This window comes from Ursus arctos, unplaced genomic scaffold (assembly GCF_023065955.2).
Source record: "Ursus arctos isolate Adak ecotype North America unplaced genomic scaffold, UrsArc2.0 scaffold_12, whole genome shotgun sequence".
In the NCBI taxonomy this organism is placed as follows: domain Eukaryota; kingdom Metazoa; phylum Chordata; class Mammalia; order Carnivora; family Ursidae; genus Ursus; species Ursus arctos.
The window spans coordinates 23,628,060-23,649,654 of NW_026622786.1; the positions used below are offsets into that span (position 1 = coordinate 23,628,060).

Genomic DNA, 21,595 nt, shown 5'->3' on the forward strand with positions numbered 1-21,595 from the left:
AGAGTACGTATTTAACTGTATAAGCAATGGTAAGTCACAGAACATTATTGATAAAAGCAGTACTTTAGGAAGATTAATGTAGTGTTGGACTATTGTCAGCAGGCTTCATGGGGGTCATGGGAGAGCAAGTGGGAGAGATTAGTTCTAGAGAATTTGAGCATAGATCATTATAATGCAGACATTTTATTGAACAACTTTTATGTTTAGACATTGAACTAAGCACTTGACTGACCTATGTTATCTTAGTTAGTCTTCACAACAATATTATGAGGAAAGTATTATGATCTTCATTTCATGGTGAAAAAATAAGTTCAGAGAGGTCTAGATCACAGAGTTAAGTGTGTGGAGCTGATTTTCAATCCTGGCTGATCTATTCCAGAGCCCTGTGCTCCCCTGCTCAGAATAAATAAGTAGAAGGCTTGTATGTGAGTGTTGAGAAAGGAGGAACTGATAATTGACTTTGGGAGATATTAAAGCAGTTGGTTTCAACATTTTGGGCTGCTGCCCACAGCAAGAAATAAGAAATGCACAACCCAGGACATATCAACTCATGGATATAATCTGAATAGACTCATGAAGCAATATTTATTTACCCTTAGATATAATGTGCTCTATTTTTTTCTGTTATCTTAACATTTTTCTGATTGTTACCCACTAAAGACTTTAAATAGTTTTTTTTTTAAGTTTACTTATTTATTTTAAATAATCTTTACCCTCAACGTGGGGCTCAGCCTCAGTACCCTGAGATCAAGTGTCGAATGCTCTTCTGACTGAGTCAGCCAGGTACACTGCCCACTAAAGATTTTACATTCCACTAATAAATGGATTGTACTCCAATCTGAAAAACTGAGCTATAAAATATGAAAGAGACAAAAAGCTGAAAATCATCTCTAGGATTTGCTTGAACATTGAAGATGATGGGTACCACTGATGGATAAAAATACAGGAGAAACTGGAAAGGGCGATTGGTTAAGTTTCCTGCATCTCTGTAACAAATGACCACAAACTCGGCGGCTAAAACAGCAGACCTCTATTCTCTTACCGTTCTGGAGGCCAAAAGTCCAAAATCAGTAGCACCGGGCTGACATCAAAGGTGTTTGCAGATCCATTTCCTCCAGACACTCTGGTTGAGAATCTGTTCTGTGTCTCTTCAGTTCCTGATGGCATTACTGTGGCTGCATCACTCCAGTATTTACCTCCGTGGCCACGTTGTCGTCTTGTGTGTATAATTTCCCTCTGCCTCTTCTTTATTTTTTTGTTTAAGATTTTTTTTATTTATGAGAGAGAGACAGAGTGCGTGTGTAAGTGGGGGAAGGAGCAGAGGGAGAGAATCTTCAAGCAGACTTCCCGCCGAACCTGATTCCATGAGATCATGACCTGAGCCAAAACCATGAGTCAGATGCTCAAAAGACTGAGTCACCCAGGCACCCCCTTCAGCCTCTTCTTTTAAGGACACTTATGACTGCAGTGAGGGCACGCCTAGATAACCTAGAATAATCTATCTCAAGATTCCTTTTTTTTTTTTTTTAAGATTTTATTTATTTATTTGACAGAGAGGCAGCGAGAGAGGGAACACAAGCAGGGGGAATGGGAGAAGGAGAATCAGGCTTTCAGCCAAGCAGGGAGCCTGATGCGGGGCTTCATCCCAGAACGCTGGGATCATGACCTGAGCTGAAGGCAGATGCTTAACGACTGAGCCAGCCAGGTGCCCCTCTATCTCAAGATTCTTAACCCAGTGACATCGGAAAAGCAATGAGAACTGCATGTCTACAGGAACATGGGTTTATTAGGTAATTATTCTGCTTCCTCCCTCCCTCCCTCTTTCCTTCCTTCCTTCCTCCTCTGCCCCTCTTTCTTTTGTTCTTCCTTTATTATCAACCTAAGAAATCACAATATATTAGACATAGACCCACTTTGTACAAATATAGGGTAGTGCCCAGCACAGTATCTGCTGTGCAGTAGGTGTTTGATAAAGTAGCTGTTGAATGATGTAATAATTTTTTTTTTTAAGTGACCTGTCACTCTAAAAGTCTAGTCTTTTTCTGGTCCATTACATGTCTCTTCTTGGCCAACAGAAACCTGTTTTCACAATTTGGCAGGAGACCTTAGAGAACATATGGTTCTGGTTATAACCTCATTTTTACTCTTGAGGTAACGAAAACAGAGGATAAGTGATGGCAGTGGAGATAAAGAGGGAACGAATCTGGATAAGAGGGCAAAATTAAAGGCCACATGAGAATGGGTCTATTTTAGATGGTGGGTTTGGGATTTACTGAGTCAAGGTAGGGTCTAATCAGTTGGAGATGTTCTACTTCAATCCTGTGTTTTATGAAATGCTGAGTATCATAGGAAAGGCAAATTTATGTTTGGTCCATCAGACATCATTCAGATTTGTCAACGAGGTTCAGGGTAGAGAGTTAGTAGCTGTGGCTTAGAACCCTGTCTTGCCACTATTCTCTGCCTGACCTACGGCAATTTACTTAGTTGTACATGCCCTCGGCACTCCCAGTGCTAGAATGTGTATAATACTGTAATACCTTTTACTTAGGGTTCTTGTGAGAGTTAGGATGGTGCATGTGCCTTGGTCAAAATGTGTGCTCAATAAATGCTACTTCTTATTCTTGCTATACTTTATTTGCCTTATTCGTTCTCATTCTCTCATGAATATACGCTGGAGTTTTCCAGTGGCTCTGTGATGTGTCATATGATACTGCAACAGATCAAATATAGAAGAAGATGCCAGAATCCAGCTGTCCTCTGTTAAGCCAGGCACCAAAGAATTTGCAAAAATTTAACACTACTCCTCTCACTAAATTCTTATTTTTGGCAAACAATCATAACAGCAGTAGTGAAAAAAATACTATGTTAATACGTAATGGGTTTATTTTTATCATTTAAAAATGAATTTGTAAGTATTGAAGTATTTCTCACTTTTAATTTTTAATACATATAATGATAGATATCACCCATATAAACAAATATTTCTTTGGGGTCCACAGTAATTTTTAAAAGTTGTTAAGGAGTCTGGACCAAAAAATTTGAGAACTGCTAATGTAGAGGCATGAGAATGGGATCCAATAGGATAGTATCAAATTCTCAGAGTCCAAGCTCCATTGAACATCTTATTAAATTTGGTTCCTTTTGTGACAGCCAACAAGAAGCTGATGAAGAAAGAGCCTAGACATCTGGCTGGGAGTGATAAGGGGAGTTACAGCTGGGGACTTCAGGGGAAATGGTAGGCCTGGAAAATGGTGCTTTTAGATAGAGCTAAGCCTCTCCATTCAGTTCTTCCCACTGTGCCCTCTCCCACTACTATTTATTTTTTCAAGTTTTTATTTAAATTCGTTAGTTAACATACAGTGTAATATTAGTTTCAGGTGTACAATATAGTGATTCAGCACTTCCATACAACGCCCAGTGCTCATCACAAGTGCCCTCCTTAATCCCCATCACCTATTTCACCCATCCCCTTGCCCACCTCTCCTCCAATAACCCTTAGTTCTCTATAGTTAAGAGTCTGTTTCCTGGTTTGCCTCCCCCCTTCATCCGTTTAAGAGTGCTTTGGAATGAAAGATTATGATAATATATTCTAAGAATTATTTGTTGTATAGGTTTTGTGTTTTTTTTTTTTTTTTAATCATGCTTTTGGCGTGCAAAGTGTCCACTGGGGACTATTTCTGGAGAAGTTTTAATTATAACTTCAGAAACCTCTGTCATCACCTGAGGCTTTACATGGAAGGACTGAAGCTCTACTGACTTAGTTTCAGTCTATTCACATTTCACACAGCTTTTGGATAGAAAACCGGCTCTCTGGCATCTTTATTTAAAGCCTCTCTCTAAAATCCTGTAAAGAGGGGTTTTTGTTAATTGTGCCTAGTTCTTAAGGAGAAAGATTAAAGTGATGGTGTTCTTTCCCCTCTCTTCTCTCCTTTTAAAATGGTTTTAGAGAATTTAGTAGTATTGATTGCCAACCAGGGATCACAGGTCAAAGTGTATATGACATCATTTATTTTCCAGTCTGCACTTGTGACTCGTAGCCCGCAGTGGAATGTTTAATATTTGCAGATACATTGCCTTTTCCTAGCCCTAAAAATTTTCTTTTGCAAAAAAATCTTGTGCAAAACAAAGATTAAAGGCTTAAAAAGAAATGAAAACCAAACTCCTAAGTTTGAGTGAATTTTGCAAACTAAAATAATTCTTTTGCATGATATCATTTACTTTCCAAGGTTTCAGTCTATTCATTCTGATTCTTTTGCACCTTTTGTAGTTAATAGAAATAGTTTGCTAATTACTGTTATGTCTTAGAGTTGCCAGAAAAAACAATGAATTATTTTTTTAGTATAATTATATTCCAAATACTGCATAGAACAATATTTATATTGGCTGTTTATCTGAAATTGAGTTTAAGCAGGCACCCAGTATTTAATTTACTAAATCTGGCAACCCTACCTAACCACAACTAGTGGGTTCCTTTTCTTTGTCTTTACTTAGAATATATAGAACAGATGTATATTTCCAAGTGGTTTTGTAGTTAAAGCAAAAATACAATTTTCTCTATGGAACAACTACTACTTGGCAAAGTGTTCTTAAATGTAATTGTCAGAAATGGAGTCCAAAAACTAGTACTGGTCTTGCAAATCAAGTTTTGCTGCTTAGCTTGGGAGACGTTGCCTTCTGGTTACTGGGTAAACTGGCTCCACCCAGCTGCTGAAAGGAGATACAAATTGTAACAAAACCGGAAGTTGGCTAGGCTGCCTTCGCTTCTCAAGGTAAGCGTCTCCTTCTCTTCTCTTTAAGTCGGAGCTCTTTTGCAAAGCGTTTAAAAATTGAAGCCAGCTAAGGCAACAACAGTACTGAGAGCAGGCGCCTGTGATGATGGGGGCGGTCGGCGATGCAGAATGAATGCTTTAACAAATTATGTTCCGGAGCTTGTATTTAGCTAATGAGTTTTCACAAACGAGTTCGGTTAATAATATGTCCCGTGACTTTGACTAACGAGCTTTAATCCCAAGAAAAGGGTGACTATAAGTAGAGTCATGCTTGGGATTCTGAAAAGCATGGACTTTAGTCATGCATGTGTGTTTCTTTCTCCTTTTTTAAAAATTGTGGGAAACTGTGGGAACGCTCTTTTATAATTAAACCTAATGGCATTATTACCTGTATGCAGATTACTTAGAGCTTGACTTGGTTTTTCAAGTATGTTTTAATCTAGAAATTTTAGCTCCCTCCACCCCCTACCCCTGGTGTGCCTTTAGAATTTCAGAACAGCTCTGGGGATGGCAAGGTGTTACCTTTGCCATCCCCCTACTCCCCCCCCCCCCCCCCCCCCCCCCGCGCCTTTTAAGAAAAGTCTTGTCAGTGCTTACCTAGGGGCAAAGGAGATTTTTTGGTTTGTAAATGTGTTATCAGGGATATTTATGAAGCTAAACTTTTAAGTTCAGATATTTTCTTTTTCTTCTGAATTAAAGAAAAAGTGGAAAGATTTGAGTACTATACAGAGGTGGAGGCTAAAATTTGGTTTATTGATTTATTGAAAACAATGAGCTAGACATTGCAGAGGATGGTTTTGTTGAAGGGGATGAGTTCTGGTAAGTTGTTTAGTAAGCCAGCATGTTGACTCTTGGCCAAGTATAGCTTCTGTTTCACAGCTCTCCATTTGGGTAATGTCAGATTCTCTGGAAATCACACTGTGTAAGTGCTGTTTTCAAGGTTGTCTGCTGTCAGTGTGAAAGGGGATCAACAAGCTGGCCGTAAGAAAGTCACCAGCTGGGGCAAGTGTGATAACGTTTTTTATTAGCAAAACCAAAGCTTCTGGAGGTTCCAAAGAGAGAGCAGTTATAGAGGGTTGGGAGAATTAGGCAAGACTCCACGGAAAGGAGATTTTATTTATTTATTTTTATTTAAATTCCATTAACATATAATGTGTTACTGGTTTCAGAGGTAGAGGTCAGTGATTCATCAGTCTTATATAGTACCCAGTGCTTGTTACATCACATGCCCGTCTTAATGTCTATCACCCAGTTACCCCACCCTCTCACGCCCCCCTCCCCTCCAGCAACCCTCAGTTTGTTTCCTATGAAGAAGGAGATTGTAATGGAAGACCTGGTTTATGGCAGGCGCTGTGCTAAATGTTTCATATGTATCGCTTTATTTAACCTTCACAAAGCACCTTGGTATTGGTTGCATTTTCTTTAACAAAATGTGAAAACTAAGGCCTGATGAGGTTAAATAATTTGCCCACAGTCACTAAGGTGGTCCCTGCTGGTTTCGAACCTGCAGCTGGATTGAACTATGTGATTTTGATGTCCATACTGTTCACTGTCTCATAGGATACAGTAGTTGATGGCATTTGAAATGGACCTTGAAAGAGGGGGAGGAGGTTTTATTTACTAAAACAAAAACAGTAAAAGTAACATAGAATGTTTGAAAATAGATAAAAGAAAAAAGCTAAACAGTTTTATTGTATTTCTTTACATTATTTATATATCTGTATTTTGTAGTTATAAAGTATTATCTTATTATAATATTTTTGTATTATAAAGCACTACATGCTTTAAAATTTTTAAATTATTTTTATATTATAAACACTACAGGCTTTTCAAAAAATATGCACAATACAATGAGGATTAAAAAGAGGAAGTCCACTCCTCTTCCCCTATTGAAAACACTCTCCTGGGGGTAACCACTCTTGAGAACTGTTAAAAGTGTGGAGTCGAAGGGTTTTTTTTTTTTTTTTCTTTTCCCTTTAACTTTTAAGTAATATTTCTTTCAATATACTACATATCATTTCATAATCTGCTTGTTTTCATTCCTCAGTGTGGCACGAGCATGTTTCCACTTAAGTACATGCACACTCATGTCAGGGTTTTTGTGAAACGAGCTGATACTTGCAAAGCACTTAAAAGAATACCTAGCTCCCATAAAACACTCAGTAATTATTAGCTGTTATATTTGTCATTGACTATTCTTTTTTTTAATGTTTTTCCATTTTCTAATTTTAATTTTAATATATTTATTTGACAGAGATAAAGAGCACAAGCAGGGAGAGTGGCAGGCAGAGGGAGAGGGAGAAGCAGGCTTCTTGCTGAGCAGGGAGCCCAATGTCGGGCTTGATCCCATGACCTGAGCTGAAGGTAGATGCTTAACCGAGTGAGCCACCTAGGTGCCCCTGTCATTGACTATTCTATTTCATTCTTTTAAGTGAGTGAGTATACAGTAATCTATAGTTTGCATATGGCATAGCTTATTTTTGTAACCACCCAAATTGTCTTAAATTGTTATTACAAATACAATTTTTGTGTAACTGTGTGTTTTTCTGTAGGATAAATTCCTAGAAGTGAAATTCCTAGGTCAGAGGTGAAACATATTTTAGTTTAGTAGGATACTGTTGAATTTCCTCCAAAAGTATTGTGCCAATTTACGCTCTTCACTGTGTGTGAGTGTGCTCATTTTTCTACATCCTTCCTTATGCTGGATGTTAGCGGTCTTCTGCATTTTCCATGAAATGACAGGCGATGAATTTTTTTTTTTACATGAAAAGCATAGTGTACAGAAATTTTTGTATTTTATTTTTTCCCATTTAAAATATATCTATTTTTACATGGGTCGGAATTTGACGCAGGAAATAATGGAGGTCCCAGTTAGAAGGCAGAACATGGGTAGAAAGAGTGGTGCTTATTCCAGGAATAAGTACAAATGGTACGTTTTCGCTAGAGCATGGGAGGAAAAAAAATCCTTAAAATGGGGTTGGGCTGAATAGTACAAAACATTAAATGTCCAAAGTTTTTGTCCTTAATGTAATAATTCCTGGGAAGCAGATGAAGGTTTCTGGGGGAAAGAGTGATATGACTGTGGGAGAAGAGTGAGAATTGTGCTTTAGGAAAATGATCTTGTGGTGTTGTGTAGGACAGATTAGAATGGAGATAAAGAAACAGAGAGGCCAATTGAGAATGTTTCATTAGTTTTGTTGACAGGTGATGAAGGCTTTGTGCTTGGTGGTGATGGCGGAATGGAAAGTGGCAGACAGATGTCAAAGAGAGAATGGAAAGTAGAAGACAGATGCAGATGGGATAGGTAGGAGGGTGGTAGGCTGGAGGAAGAATCTGCAGAGCTTGTTTGGAAATTGGGGTCTGAAAGAGTGTTTGGGGTCAAATCTTGAGAATATGGGGTTTCGAGTATTGCTGACCAGGAATGTGTTGACAGGCCACCATCAGAATAGGGAAGTCAGACATTAGAACTAGTCTGGAGGAAAAGATGATCAATTTCACTGCAGACAAATTAAGCTTATTGTCATCCAAACAGAAATCTATATAGCGTTGGAAATTTGAATGAAAGCATTGTGGAGATGTGGGGTGGGGGCAATTGGATGATTTGAGAGATATCCTAGGGATGAAAACTGAGGTCATGGAAGTGATGATAAGCTTGCGGAGAAATGTAGAGGCCAAGGGGAAAAGTCTTGGGAATGGATATGTTCATGTATGAGGCGTGGAAAGGAACCGGACTTGATTACAATATTTTGACAATGACTATTTCTAACATTTGACTTCGGATGTAGGTAGACAGTCCTTTAATGGCCCCCAAAAATCCATGCCCACTTTTTTCTTTCCACCTTTGGTTGTTCTATTGCTCCTGTTCAAATTGTGTACATTCTGAACCCCTTTTCCTCCATAATGCCTTGTTTACTTACCATGTCAGCCTTAAGGGTCTAATCTGGAGTTACGGATGGCTTATTGGTTGAAACCTCAGAAGCCAGGGGTGCCTGGGTGGCTCAGTTGTTAAGCGTCTGCCTTTGGCTCAGGTCATGATCCCATGGTCCTGGGATCGAGCCCCGCACTGGGCTCCCTGCTCAGCGGGAAGCCTGTTTCTCCCTCTCCCACCCCCCCCGCTGGTGTTCCCTCTCTTGCTGTATCTCTCTCTATCAAATGAATAAAATCTTTAAAAAAACAAAACCTCAGAAGCCAGATCAGAGACCATACTTTTCACCACTCATTTGCTGTGCCTCTGATAAATATCTTAATCAGTGCCCTATTTTACATAGTGGGGACAGTTATACCCCTCACACCTTCCTGGGTTGTTTTGAGAAATGGGTGTTAAATCCTCGACATGATGTCTGACATGTAAGCCCTTGGCAATTGTTAGCTCTTCTTATTTTCTCCGTATACCTCTAAATTTCTATAATGAAATGCAGTTTTTTCCTATTCTGTCCTGTGTGATCTTACACCGTAGTTTTCTTAAAAATTTTTTTTAAAAGATTTTATTTATTTATTGGACAGAGAGAGACAGAGCGAGAGAGGGAACACCAGCAGGGGGAGTGGGAGAAGGAGAAGCAGGCTCCCCGCTGAGCAGGGAGCCTGATGTGGGGCTCGATTCCAGGACCCTGGGATCATGACCTGAGCCGAAGGCAGACGCTTAACAACTGAGCCACCCAGGCACCCCATACACTGTAGTTTTTTATAACCTCCGTGAGCTTCAGTGTCTGTATGACAAAAACAAAAAACAACAAACAAACAACAACAACAAAACCCATCCCCCCTCCCTGAAAAACCTTTGTATGTTTCTTCCAAGGATTAGAGTTCATTTCTGTGAAGTACCTACTGTGATGACTAGAATGGATTCAATAAATAGTATCATTTAAATGGTAGATTAGTGGCATTTGCTTTTGTTTCATCTATTAGCTTTGCATCTTTAGAGAAGGGGCCATTCCACTTTGTACCTAATTTCGTGTTGAGTACAGGGTTATTGTGAGGGCCATGTGGAATGATCCAGATGAAAGCTCTTTATCATGTAATAAGGTATTTGCTTCCAGTTAAAGAAGATGGAAACATTACTTGCTGAGGATGCTGTGATTAGGGAAATCAGGATTAGATTGTGGAGTTACCCATTACTTTTTCTTCAGTGGTTTTCCTCTACCTTTCCCTTTAATTTTTCTTGCTTTTACTTAAACTCTAAATTCTCTTTCAGAATTCTTTTCAACCATTTTAAGTTGTTAGACCTGACAGATCTCAAACTGACATTCAATGTGCCATTTTTGGTGCCTCTTTGTTTTTTAGAACCATCTCTGAAAATGTCATAACTCCAATTGCTAATTAAAAAAAAAAATCTTTTTTTTCTCTTTGCTTCCTGCTGTGCAAATGGAGTCTGAAACATTTTTATCTGAGGAAGTGGAAATACTTGACCTATTTTTCAATTTCTCTATAATTTGAGATTCTGCTATCAAAGTCAATTTAATTTTTGATGTGGAAGTTTTCTATGAAGGTAAAGTTAAATTAGTGGAAAGAAGGAGAGCACATTTTCTGAAATATTTTAGAAGGCTTGAACAAATTAAATGCAGGTGAAAGAAATATATGAAAATTTCACTTGTCTAAGCACAACAGTGTTGGGAAGAAATTAGCACGTGCTGGTGACAAGGAAATTTAATAGTGGTAATAAATAATGGCAGTTACTATTTATTGACAACTTGGTGATTTTAGGCGTCGAACTAATTGTTTTAACGTTCATTCTTTCAGGAGTTTTAGTTCTATGAAAGAGATCTCTACATTGCTTCTTAGATTCCTAGAGTGGACTCAGTATTTTTATTTTTGTTTTTTAAAGTAAGCTCTACATTCAATGTGGGGCTTGAACGCAGGACTGCGAGATCAAGAGTTGCATGCTTTATTGACTGAGCCAGCCCAGGGGCCTCAAAACACTTGTAGTTTTTTTCTAAAGTAATTTCTGTGCCCAGTGTGGGGCTCGAACTCATGACCCTGAGGTTAAGAATCCTATGCTCTACCGACTGAGCCAGCCGGGCACCCCTCAACATTCTGAATTAGGCTACTTTAGATTTCAGCTTTGTCACAGTATGCCCCCATTCACGTTGTTCATTGTGAAATTTGGATCCTTGCTGAATTTGTTTACTTTCTACATCCTTCTCTCTGCAAGGAGGGAGCAGTGATGCAAAGTGAAGAGAGAACATGGACATTGCCCTTAGATTTAGGTTCTAATCCTAAAAGTATATATGATTTAGTGTATAGTCCCTGGCCTCCATTTTTTCATCTCTAAATGAAGATACTATCTGCTTATTATAAGGGTTATATTAGATGTAGTATCTTCCAGGTTCTTACTAAATGTTTCTTTTTCTCCATGCTATATCCTCTTTTTTCCCTCCTGTGTAATAGAAATGTAATCCTTTTCTTTATGTCTTAGAAATTTCATTGCTTTCTGTGTATCTCTTGTGCCTAGTCTTAACTATTTTGACTTCATCAGTCTCCTTATCCTTCTTATGGTTCGACCTATTTTTCTAGAAATCTTTTCACCTAACTCTGCCACTCTATTTCTACCTCTCTCCACGTCTAGCCCTAGTCTCTTTAGGTTTTTTGGGCCAAAGGCCTGTCAGGTTTGCCCCAGATCGTACATGAAATGCTGATGTTACAAATGTGCTGGGTCCCCAAATTAATTTCCAATTCGGCTTGGAATTTCAACTCCATTTTCCAAGAGAAGCAGTATTATATATGGTGGTTCTCTTTCTAGGCCCAAAGCCTAGAAGCAAAAGCATGTTTAACTTACAAATTAATTGAAATATTTTACACTTACAACAAAGTAAAAAAATAATGCCATTGTAATTCTAGTAATAAAATAAAACGAAAACTACATTGAGTAATAAGTAGTTATATACTTGGAACATTGTTGGAATGTAGTTGATGGACATTCTGAAAGGAACGTTTAAATGCTTTGAATTGCAGTGTTTTTATGTTATGATAATTTTTTTTTTCTCCTGCAGAAGGTCACTGTGAGAATGCTCATTTATTAGCCATATTGATAGTTTCTGTTTAGGTTCACAAATGGAATAAGAGAGAATAAGACATTTTCATTGAATAAGTCCATCTCCTATCTCCAAAATCCTACCTGTTGCTTGGCTTATTTTTGGTTCTGAGAACTCTCCTTTATTTTACTGAAATCCTTGATACTCCTAATTTAGAGCTCGAGTCAAGGCTGAAACGTAATGGACTGTATATGCTCTGAAGTAGTATTTTTCAAACTGTAGTTTAAGATCCATTGATAGGTTGTAAGGTAACGATTCAGTAGGATAGATAACACCAACATAAAAAAAAAAAGTAAGGAATGGAAAATGTATGAATTTATCCCATGTGGTAAAGGTAAATAACATCTCTTGAAATGTTTGTTGGATCATAATGTAAAATATTTCTTACTTTTCTTATCTGAGTACAGTAAAAAAATTACATAAATTGCATATAGCAAAAAAACACAAAAGAAAAAAAAGAAACAACCCCCCCCCCAAAACAATCAAACCCAAAACCAACCTTTTCTAAATTATTTAAATATTTTATAGTGAACCCTTCTGGTTAAGTTTTTTTTTCCCCCCAACTGATTCTTCATAATTAAGAAAACCTTGTTACCTCATAGCTGTGCATTGATTAAGTGTGCTTAGACTCTTATCTTGGGTAATGTAGATTGGGTGTTACTGGGCTGAGTTCCTACAATTTTTACGTGCATGTTAACTTTTGAACTTTTTGATGCCTTAATTTAAAATGAATGACTAACAACGAGAGGTAGAGCTTGATTGCAGTATAACTAAGACCTGATTAGTTATTTGCCAGCTTAATCATCTGACATGGTTTTAAAAGATATGCTTTCCTCCGTTTCTTCTTTTTCTCACATGTTCTCGGAATGACACAATAAAAAGACATTTAATGACTAATTTATTAAAATTCTTAACACAGACTCCTTGGTCTAATGATTTTCTTACATCTAGATGTTTTCCAATTGGATTCTTCTCATTTTATCTGAATTTTACTTTGCTTTAATGAAATATATTGTCTTGATTAATATCACTTGCCTCTGTGGTCCACAATCACAATAATTAAATATTCATGCAAGTACAAGAATTTGGTATTAAAATAATAAAGAATACATTTGTTTTGAAGTTTTATCTTTGTGTGAGATGTATGAAGAACATTGTATAAGCAGTCATCATACTTTTTTATGAAATGCCTGTTTTTCAGGCAAGAAAGAAAACTATGTATGAATATCAGGTTTGGGAATATTTCAGTTAGAGAATCAGGATAACTTCTCTTTTAATTTTTTAAACTCATCTGTCTTTGTCCTGGGACAACAGAATGCAAATTATGATACTTTTGTTTTATTTTCTATATTGTACCCACTGTCGAATATGAATATGAAAAACTAAAGAATCATACAAAATTGGTGTGAATTTTTCAGTGCTTGAAGACCTAATAACAGAATATAATATAGTACATCATCCACATTACAGAATTTTAACTTAAATGTCTCCATGAAAAACTCCTTATTCTCATTCATAACTATGCAATCTGTTGGCATAGGTTGGCTAATGAATAGTATTACTTTGAAAAAAGGCTGTTTCTTAAATCATGACCTGGAAAAATCCGTCAGTTGCCATTATATTGCAAATAGAGCTTCATCCTGACTGGTCAGCATCTGACCAAGGACAAAGAAATTGCTGTTTTACTTCCCTCCCTGACCATGTTTGTTACATTTTCCTAATGATGGACAGGTGGTAGCGCCTTGTCACTTCCCTTTCCCTGCTTACACTTCCTGCTTTGATAATTCCTGATATCCTTTACCCCCTTGGCTGGCTCGCTCTTTCCTTTCCTTTCCTTTCCTTTCCTTTCCTTTCCTTTCCTTTCCATTTTTATTATTTATTTATTTTTTAAATAAATGTTATTTATTTGAGAGAAAGCGAGAGTGAGAGAGATCACAGAGGGAGAGGGAGAGGAAGAAGCGACTCCCCACTGAGCAGAGGCAGGGCTACATCCCAGGACCCCGATATCATGACCTGAGCCATCCAGGTGCCCCCATCCCCACTTGACTTTCTTAAAATCATAATGTTAGGCATGAAGGTGATCCTGAATTTATTCTGGTTCATCAGTTATATTTCACAAATGGAGAAGCTGAGACAGGGATTAAATAACTGGATTGACGTCATTCAGCTATGCAATGTGTAGCAGAGACTAGAAATCACGTCTTGTTTCCACTTTCACCTGGCAGGAAGTCAGTACCAAATAAATATTTGCTAAGCTGGGTTGACTCTTCCCCTATACCATCCTTTAGGTGAGTGGCACATTACTGCATTTCATCTTCATAATAATTTGGCTAGGGTCACACGGTTAAAACTATGACCTTGATCCTCTCCAGCAAATCTTGCCTAGTCCTAAAAGCAGGTCCACCCCTGACAAAAGCACACAAAAACCATGTTTGAATAGAAAAATTCTTCTACTGCCCCACTCTTTAGTACTCCTTTTCTTTTTTCTCCCAGTTTTATTGAGAAATAATTGATATATATATCACTATATATGTTTAAGACAGTTATTTTCTGAAATGTTATTTCCTATAGTAATTAACCATTTTCAAAGTTACATTTTTCTTATGACTCTATAGAGAAATCTTGTGCTTCTCTTATGTTATAGGTTTTTCTTTCAGATGCTCTTGATTTGTTTGTTCCTTTTGCTCATCCTTAAATGGGAAAAACTCTACCTGGCTTTGATGTTTGATAAAAGGCAGGGGTATATGGTACCGTTGGACCCTATGCTGTCTACTTGATAGATCCTGGTGGAAGCTGCAGGGCTGGTTGAAATGTGTAGCCCCCAGTGTAATCTCTGGTGTCTAGCAATAGTGCTGGTTCAATGTGGGGTTTGTAATTTACGTGACCATAAAAGGGTAATGAATTCTAATGATTCTAAGGGTGCTTTTATTTTGTCTAACTCCATCTCTATGGAGAATGAGCTGCTTCTTGGGTTCTGCCCATCAGCAGCCTCTCCACAAGCTTTTTTTTTTTTTTTTTACTACTGGTAACATGTCCCTGCCATCCTCCTCTAGCCTTGTTATATGCTGTGATTTGCAGGTTATGAATGTAAGGACCAAGTGAAGTGATTGCTGTAGGCTACAAGAGGGTGGGACTGACATAAAGTAGCTGGTTTTCTGTTGGGCAGATGGTAAGAGAAGAATATTGTTCAGACTGACAGTGGTGTTTCTTAATTCAGAAGTACCTGGGCTATAGGTAATAGAAATATTGTTTCTTGCAATTGGGTCTCTGTTATCCTTAGTTTTCAGTATTGCAAATTAAATCATCCACCCTGTCATGATTAATTTCATGGGAAATTGGGAGAAGTCCTATCAGAGACTTATTTAGATGATGGTATTTAAACCCAGAAGAAACATTTCTTGTTCTTTAAGCTTTCTAGGATAAAGTAGAATAGAAACTTTTGCTTTTAGTGTACTGGTTTATTATTTCCAAATCATGCTAATGAAAGCTAACATTTATTATCTTCCTTGTCAGTCTTTGGGTTGTATCTTTATTATTATTATTTTTTTGTATCTTCATTTTATTAAAACAGCTTGAAAGGAGGTTGTTAGTTTCCTAATTTTTAAGGTAAGTGGTGGCATAAGTGATTTGGTTAAGGTGTCGTAATTGGTCATTGGTAGAGCCGAGATGCAAATCCAGGTCAAACTTCACATATCGTATTCTTTTTATTACATATTTTTGAAAATATGGCTAGCTGTCTATTGAAAGCAAGCAGCCATCTAAAATTACGGTTCTGTGGCATGAAAGCTTTATATTTTAATTACGTATGAAAATAACGTGCTTTGAATCTTCTTTTTGAGATGGCAGTTCTTGGATTTACCCTCGGTACCTTCATACTTGTGCTGCATATTACTTCTGTGGCTAATTATCCCAGTGGGAAAGTAGGAGGGTCATGCCATGGAATGGTTCCTGAACATGGTCATACCGCACACCCTGATCCTGTTCACAACGTTTCAGTGAGTCAGATGACATTCAGACCCGGAGATCAGATCGAAGGTACTGGGCTGGGATTAACTATTTGCGTTTTGAGTTTCACTCTTTTCCTGTACATTGAATCTTTATTACTGAGGGATTTATACAGTTTCATTTAAATCTGTTCACCTGTTTTCATAAGATACCACCATCTTGTCCTTCTCGCTTTGCGTCTAACTACTACCGATGACTGTTATTACTTAAGTGGTATATCTGCTCCCCAGTCACAGTAGGTTTTAAGTACAGTTTTATCATTAGTTAATTGATCTTTTTTAACCATACTATCAACTCAATAGAAGAGGAAAGTGAAGTTTATTTTGTCTGGTTTAAGGTGTAATAAACCCGTGTTCTTCTTCGTACAGTGTAAACCCTTGTGTTTTTCTGATTCTTCTGATGAAATGTGGGCCGACTGTTAAAGGTGTATTTATAACAGTGTTTTACAAACTATTTTCTGCAATTCTAGAAATGCAAAATATTAAACTCTGACAAAAAGGATATATGGAAAAATAAGTTTGGAACCCCCCGTGTGTTACAGACAATGTTCTTCGGAGAGTTTCGTCCTGCAGAGTAGGACGTGAAAGGCCTTGGCGGTTTTCAGTAAAGAGACAAGTATTTACTTTTCATTCGGCACTTTTCAGACTAATTTGGCCCCATGGACTGTTCCCCGACCATCACCTACCTTTTTTTCCCTTTGGAATGGCTATTAACATCTCACGGAGTGAATCCTGTGGAACACAGTTTAGAACTTCTTTGTCTATAGGATAATTTCTGCCATTTTCTCTCCTGGAGTAGTTTTTTATATGTACCCAGATTCGAACTGTGAGGTGCCTCTGAACAGTTTCCATTTTTTTTTTTTTAAAGGTTTTATTTATTTATTTGACAGAGAGAGAGAGAGACAGCGAGAGAGGGAGCACAAGCAGGGGGAGTGGGAGAGGGAGAAGCAGGGTTCCTGCTGAGCAGGGAGCCCGATGCGGGGCTCGATCCCAGAACGCTGGGATCATGACCTGAGCCGATGGCAGATGCTTAATGACTGAGCCACCCACGTGCCCCCTCTGAACAGTTTCCTTTTGGGGATGTTGCTAAACGTCTTAAACTGTCTTTTTGTTTGTTTCTCAGTTACCTTGTCAGGTCAACCGTTTAGAGGCTTTCTCTTAGAAGCACGGGATGCGGAGGATTTGAGTGGCCCTCCTGTTGGCTCCTTCACAATGATTGACAGTCAGGTGTCACAGCTTCTGACCTGTGAAGACGTACAGGTTTGTGTTACATTTGAAATCTGTTGGTTTCCGTGGATCTTTTCACTACAGGGTGGTGGTTGTAAGATAAACAATGACATTACCCGTGTATTGCAGACATCTGAATAGATTCACAGTGATCAAGCTTTCCCCCTAATTTTCCTATTTGCAATATATTTTTACACATCAGCATCCTAGGCAAGGCAGTAGTTTGAAGACTTTTGATATTTTATTTAGTATTGACTCTTATTATATTGATTATAAAGGGTGTTAGTATTGAAGATAGGATTCTAGAGTGGGGCAGAGGTCTAATTTTTGTCATTCATTCATTCATTCATTTAATAAAAATTTATTATACCAGGAACGGCCCCAGTGCGAAGGGATATGGTGATGAACAAGACCTATTCTTGTTCTTTGAAGAGCTCAGAGCATTACACATAGGTAGAACATACGAACGTATGACGTGTGATACATAAGTGGAACATAAGGTTATAGGACAGATTCACGAGGAGAACACGTAAATAGACTTAGATTGGAAACACACAGGATGGGTGGGAAGCATAGCAGGGGAACTCACACACAGGCTGGAGAAAATTGAGAGAGAGCTCCCTGGAGGAGGGACTCTCCATGTCAGGCCTCAAAGAATGAGTAGAAATTTGCCAGGTGAATGAAAGTGGGAAATGAGATTGTTCAAGGGAAAGGTATTCCTAAAATATAATGCTATGTATGTGGAGGCAGGAATTTTTTCTTTTAATGGCTTTTCTTCATTCTCCTTGTATCTGTTAATGGAAGGAATATAAATGTGTGGTATAAATGAAATAAGGAGCAGGCTGTATGTAGCATTAACATACCCAGTGTTCATAATTCTCTGCAGTTCTTAAATTTCGGTTGACTCCAGTTTATTCACAGAGCCAGCTGCTAATCTGTTGTCTACTAGTCAGCATGTACTTGTTGAGCTCCTGAGTCCCTGCTTTAAATAAAACAGCCTTTACCAGGGTGTGAGCATTATGCAGTGATAGATGACTTTGCAAAATGATAGTAGTTCCAGCCACGCTCTACCATTGAGTGACTGAATGGTCGTTCTTCTCCATTTTATTTCAGGGATATGCTGTGAGTCACACAAGTCCATCCAAGAAAACAAAAGTTAAAGTCTACTGGAACGCCCCAAGCAATGCTCCAAATCACATCAAGTTTCTGTGAGTAGGCCAGCATAGAAATCTGCAACTAGTAACATTGAAACAACAATGGTCTGTATCATTTTTGATACCTGTTGGACATTCACCCATACAGGAGAGGTTTGCTGTAGTAATGACACCACCTTAGTGAGATAAGTAGTCATTTTGCTTTTTGTTTTATTTTTTTCCACCTAGCACAGGACCTGGTGCCTAATAGGCACTTAATAGACCTTTGGTGAGTGAATGAAGTTTTGCAGTGCCTTCCCACTAAAAGGCATCAATTACAACTGGGTGCCCTCAGAATTGCCCTCAGAATTATGAAATTCAGTAGAATTAGATGTCCTTCCCTGTTACTTCTATGTGCAAGGGGAAGAGGAATGTCATAAAGCAGTCTAATGATTCTAAATAAAGCAGTCTAATGTGTTAGAGACATATATTTTAAGGAGACTTGCTCTCCTGGCACATCTGTATTTTTTGTTCTACTTTGTACACAGGTCCCAGCACACAGTAATACAGCTTTGCACCTGTGTGTTGTGTGGAATGTGGAAAGGGACTGTGATGCCAGTAAGAACTGATGGTTGCTTACGCAGCCTCTATATAGCTTCTTCCTATAGCTGCCTGCTACACTTGCCCGGTGGAATAATTTGAATACCACACTTTGAAATTGGTAGTAGTAGTATGTTCTTTATATGTCAGGGATTGGAAATCTGTGCAGTTTAGTCCTAAGATCCAGCATTCAGGACTGCTGTGAGCATGCCCAAAGAGCAGACAAAGAAGAGAGGAGAAGGGAAGGAAAGAAAGATCGAGAGCGAGCAAGAAAGCAAGGGCAGTAAGAGTTTACTTAGTGATGAGGTGGAAGAGTCATTAGAGATGGGCCTTAGACAAAAGTAGTAGTAGTGTTAGGTAATATTAAGGTGTGTGTCCCTACTATATTCCTTTTCTTTTTTCCCTTTTTTAAAAAATTTATGATGGGCCACGATCAGGGTTCTGTTTGATCCCATTAGTTCTGCATTTCAGAGTCACAGTTGTTGAGAAGTATAAAATCTACTGGGTGAAGATTCCCGGTCCGATAATTTCACAGCCAAATGCACTGCCTTTTACGACACCTGAAACTACAATAGCCCCTTTGTCGACATTACCTCCGGTCTCCCATCTAACCAAACCAGTAAGTAACATTTTTATGGTTCCGCCAAATGCAATCTGTAATAACGGTGTCTTTGGAAATTGTGGTTCTAGGCTTGGTGAAGTGTGTAGAGAAGTGGCTGTACTGGGTCGTGGTAGTAAGTTTTGGGGACTTCTGCAGGAAATCTGAAGGAAGTCTTCATTGCAACATTATGACTTACAGGTCGGAATAAAGGCCACGCAAGACCCCACATGTTCGAGGTGTGGATATGATATTCACACCGAGTCTATATGGCCGAATATCAAATGTGGAGAGGAAGATTAAAGCTTGAGCTAAGTTTAGACAGGATTTGGAGGAGAATCTTGAAATAGTGATGTAACTTATAGATCTGATTTCATTAAGGCCAATGAGTACTGGGGGATTCTCTGTGCTGAACTACAGAAACTCTTCTGCAAAGTCATCAGCTAGACTTCATTCAGTCCCTCTGGTTCAGAAGAATGATGACTGAAAAAACATATCTTGTAAAGGGTAATGCATGTGGGAAACATTAGGAAGGTTTCTCTGAAAGAAATTCTGATGTTAGACTTACTAATTCGGAAGTGCATGTAACGAAAAATGTCTTATGGCAGGTTATTACAGTTGAAAGAACAAACTTAGGTCTGATTCTCGACTTGTCTACTTCTGTGTGACTTTGGATAAGCTCCTTAATTCTCAAGGGCTCAGTTTCTTCACCTATAAAATGAGAAATCATAATATCTAGCTCTTAGTACCATTATGAGAATTAAACAGTGTAATGAATATAAGGTTTCTAACTACTTTGCACATAATAGAAGTTCTGTAAATATTAGTTACTTTTTTCTTTTCCTTCTCTTTTTTTGTCTTTTTATAGCTCTTTGTTCCTGTAGGGAAGACCAAATAAAGCACTTGTGCTCCTGTGTAAAGTCTCATTTTGTTTTCCTTCTACGTTTTGAAATATATATTGATTTTATTTGACTACATTATTATGAATGTTACACTTTTGACCATACAATTAGATCTTTTATTTGCACTACTTCTGTTTACTTAGTCTTTTTTTTTTTTTTTAAGATTTTATTTTTAAGTAATCTCTACACCCAGCGTGGGGTATTGAACTTACAACCCCAAGATCAAGCATTACACTGCACGCTCCACCAACTGAGCCAGCCAGGCACCCCTCAGCTTACTTAGTCTTAATGTTTAATTTCAGAGCTGCTTTAGGGGAGTAAATGGTCATCTTGGACCTGAGCTTCCTGGTAGGACAAAATTATCTTTTCATATATTCACACAAAAGGTATTTGTTTTTGGAGCTTTCATGGTATCTCTGTACCAGGTTTATAATCTCTGATTATAGAAAGGTTTATTCAGAGTCATGAGATTATAGCATTTGTAGAGCTAGAAGGACCTCAGGGTTCAGTCTCTGTTGTGTAGTTGAAGGTATACAAGAGAGACAGTAAGTTCTTTAGCAGACATGATGGAGTAGAGGGGAGAGCAGAGACCAAAATCCAAGTTTTGTAGTGGGTTGTTCTTTCCACTCTACTGTGACTTTTCTTGAAGTTCCTGTGAAATAATAAGAAATACATATATTGGTCTCTGCTGTGGTTCCTGCTAATATTTGGCCGTTAACCCCAGTTCCTGATACAGAGCTCCTAAATCCCTTGTAATTTCCTGAGTGATAGGAATACCTTTTGTTCTAATGAGGTGACTCTGGGTGGGCTCCTAGATGGGGGCAGGTCACCAGAAAGACCAACCCATGCTGGGAACTTTCTACCCCACTCCCTATTTTCCAGAGATGAGAGAGGGGCTGAAAATTGACTCAATAATCCATCGTGCCTCCATGGTGAAGCCTCTATAAAAATCCCAAAAGTATGGGGTTCAGAGAGCCCCCAGGTTGCTGAACACGTGGAGGTGCTTAGAGGATGGTGCCTTAGAGAGGGTGTGGAAGCTCCATGCCCCTTCCCACATACCTTGCCCTGTGTGCCTCTTCCATCTGACTGTTCCTGGGTTGCATCCTGTAATAATACACTTGGCGTTCCTGGGTGGCTCATTGGTTAAGCATCAGATTCTTGATTTTGGTGCAGGTCATGATCTCAGGGTTGTGAGATCGAGCCCCACGTGGGCTCCGCACTCAGCAAGGAGTCTCTTGAGATTCTCTCTCTCTCCCTTTGCCCCTCTCCCTGCTTATGTGTGCTCTCTCTCTCTCTCTCTCTCTAGATAAATAAATAAAATCTTAAAAAAGGAA

General features: G+C 38.4%; 1 protein-coding gene across 1 annotated transcript in view; it reads left to right on the forward strand.

Moving 5' to 3' along the window:
* The first annotated feature begins 4,612 nt into the window (after positions 1-4,612).
* FRRS1 (ferric chelate reductase 1) overlaps positions 4,613-21,595 on the forward strand; it is a 45,400-nt gene continuing 28,417 nt past the window's right edge. Inside the window, exons 1-5 of the mRNA XM_026497550.4 lie at positions 4,613-4,769; positions 15,637-15,832; positions 16,925-17,061; positions 18,142-18,236; positions 19,233-19,380. Coding sequence (XP_026353335.2) covers positions 15,637-15,832; positions 16,925-17,061; positions 18,142-18,236; positions 19,233-19,380 — 576 coding nt within the window. The 5' untranslated portion in view covers positions 4,613-4,769. The remainder of the gene's footprint in view (positions 4,770-15,636; positions 15,833-16,924; positions 17,062-18,141; positions 18,237-19,232; positions 19,381-21,595) is intronic.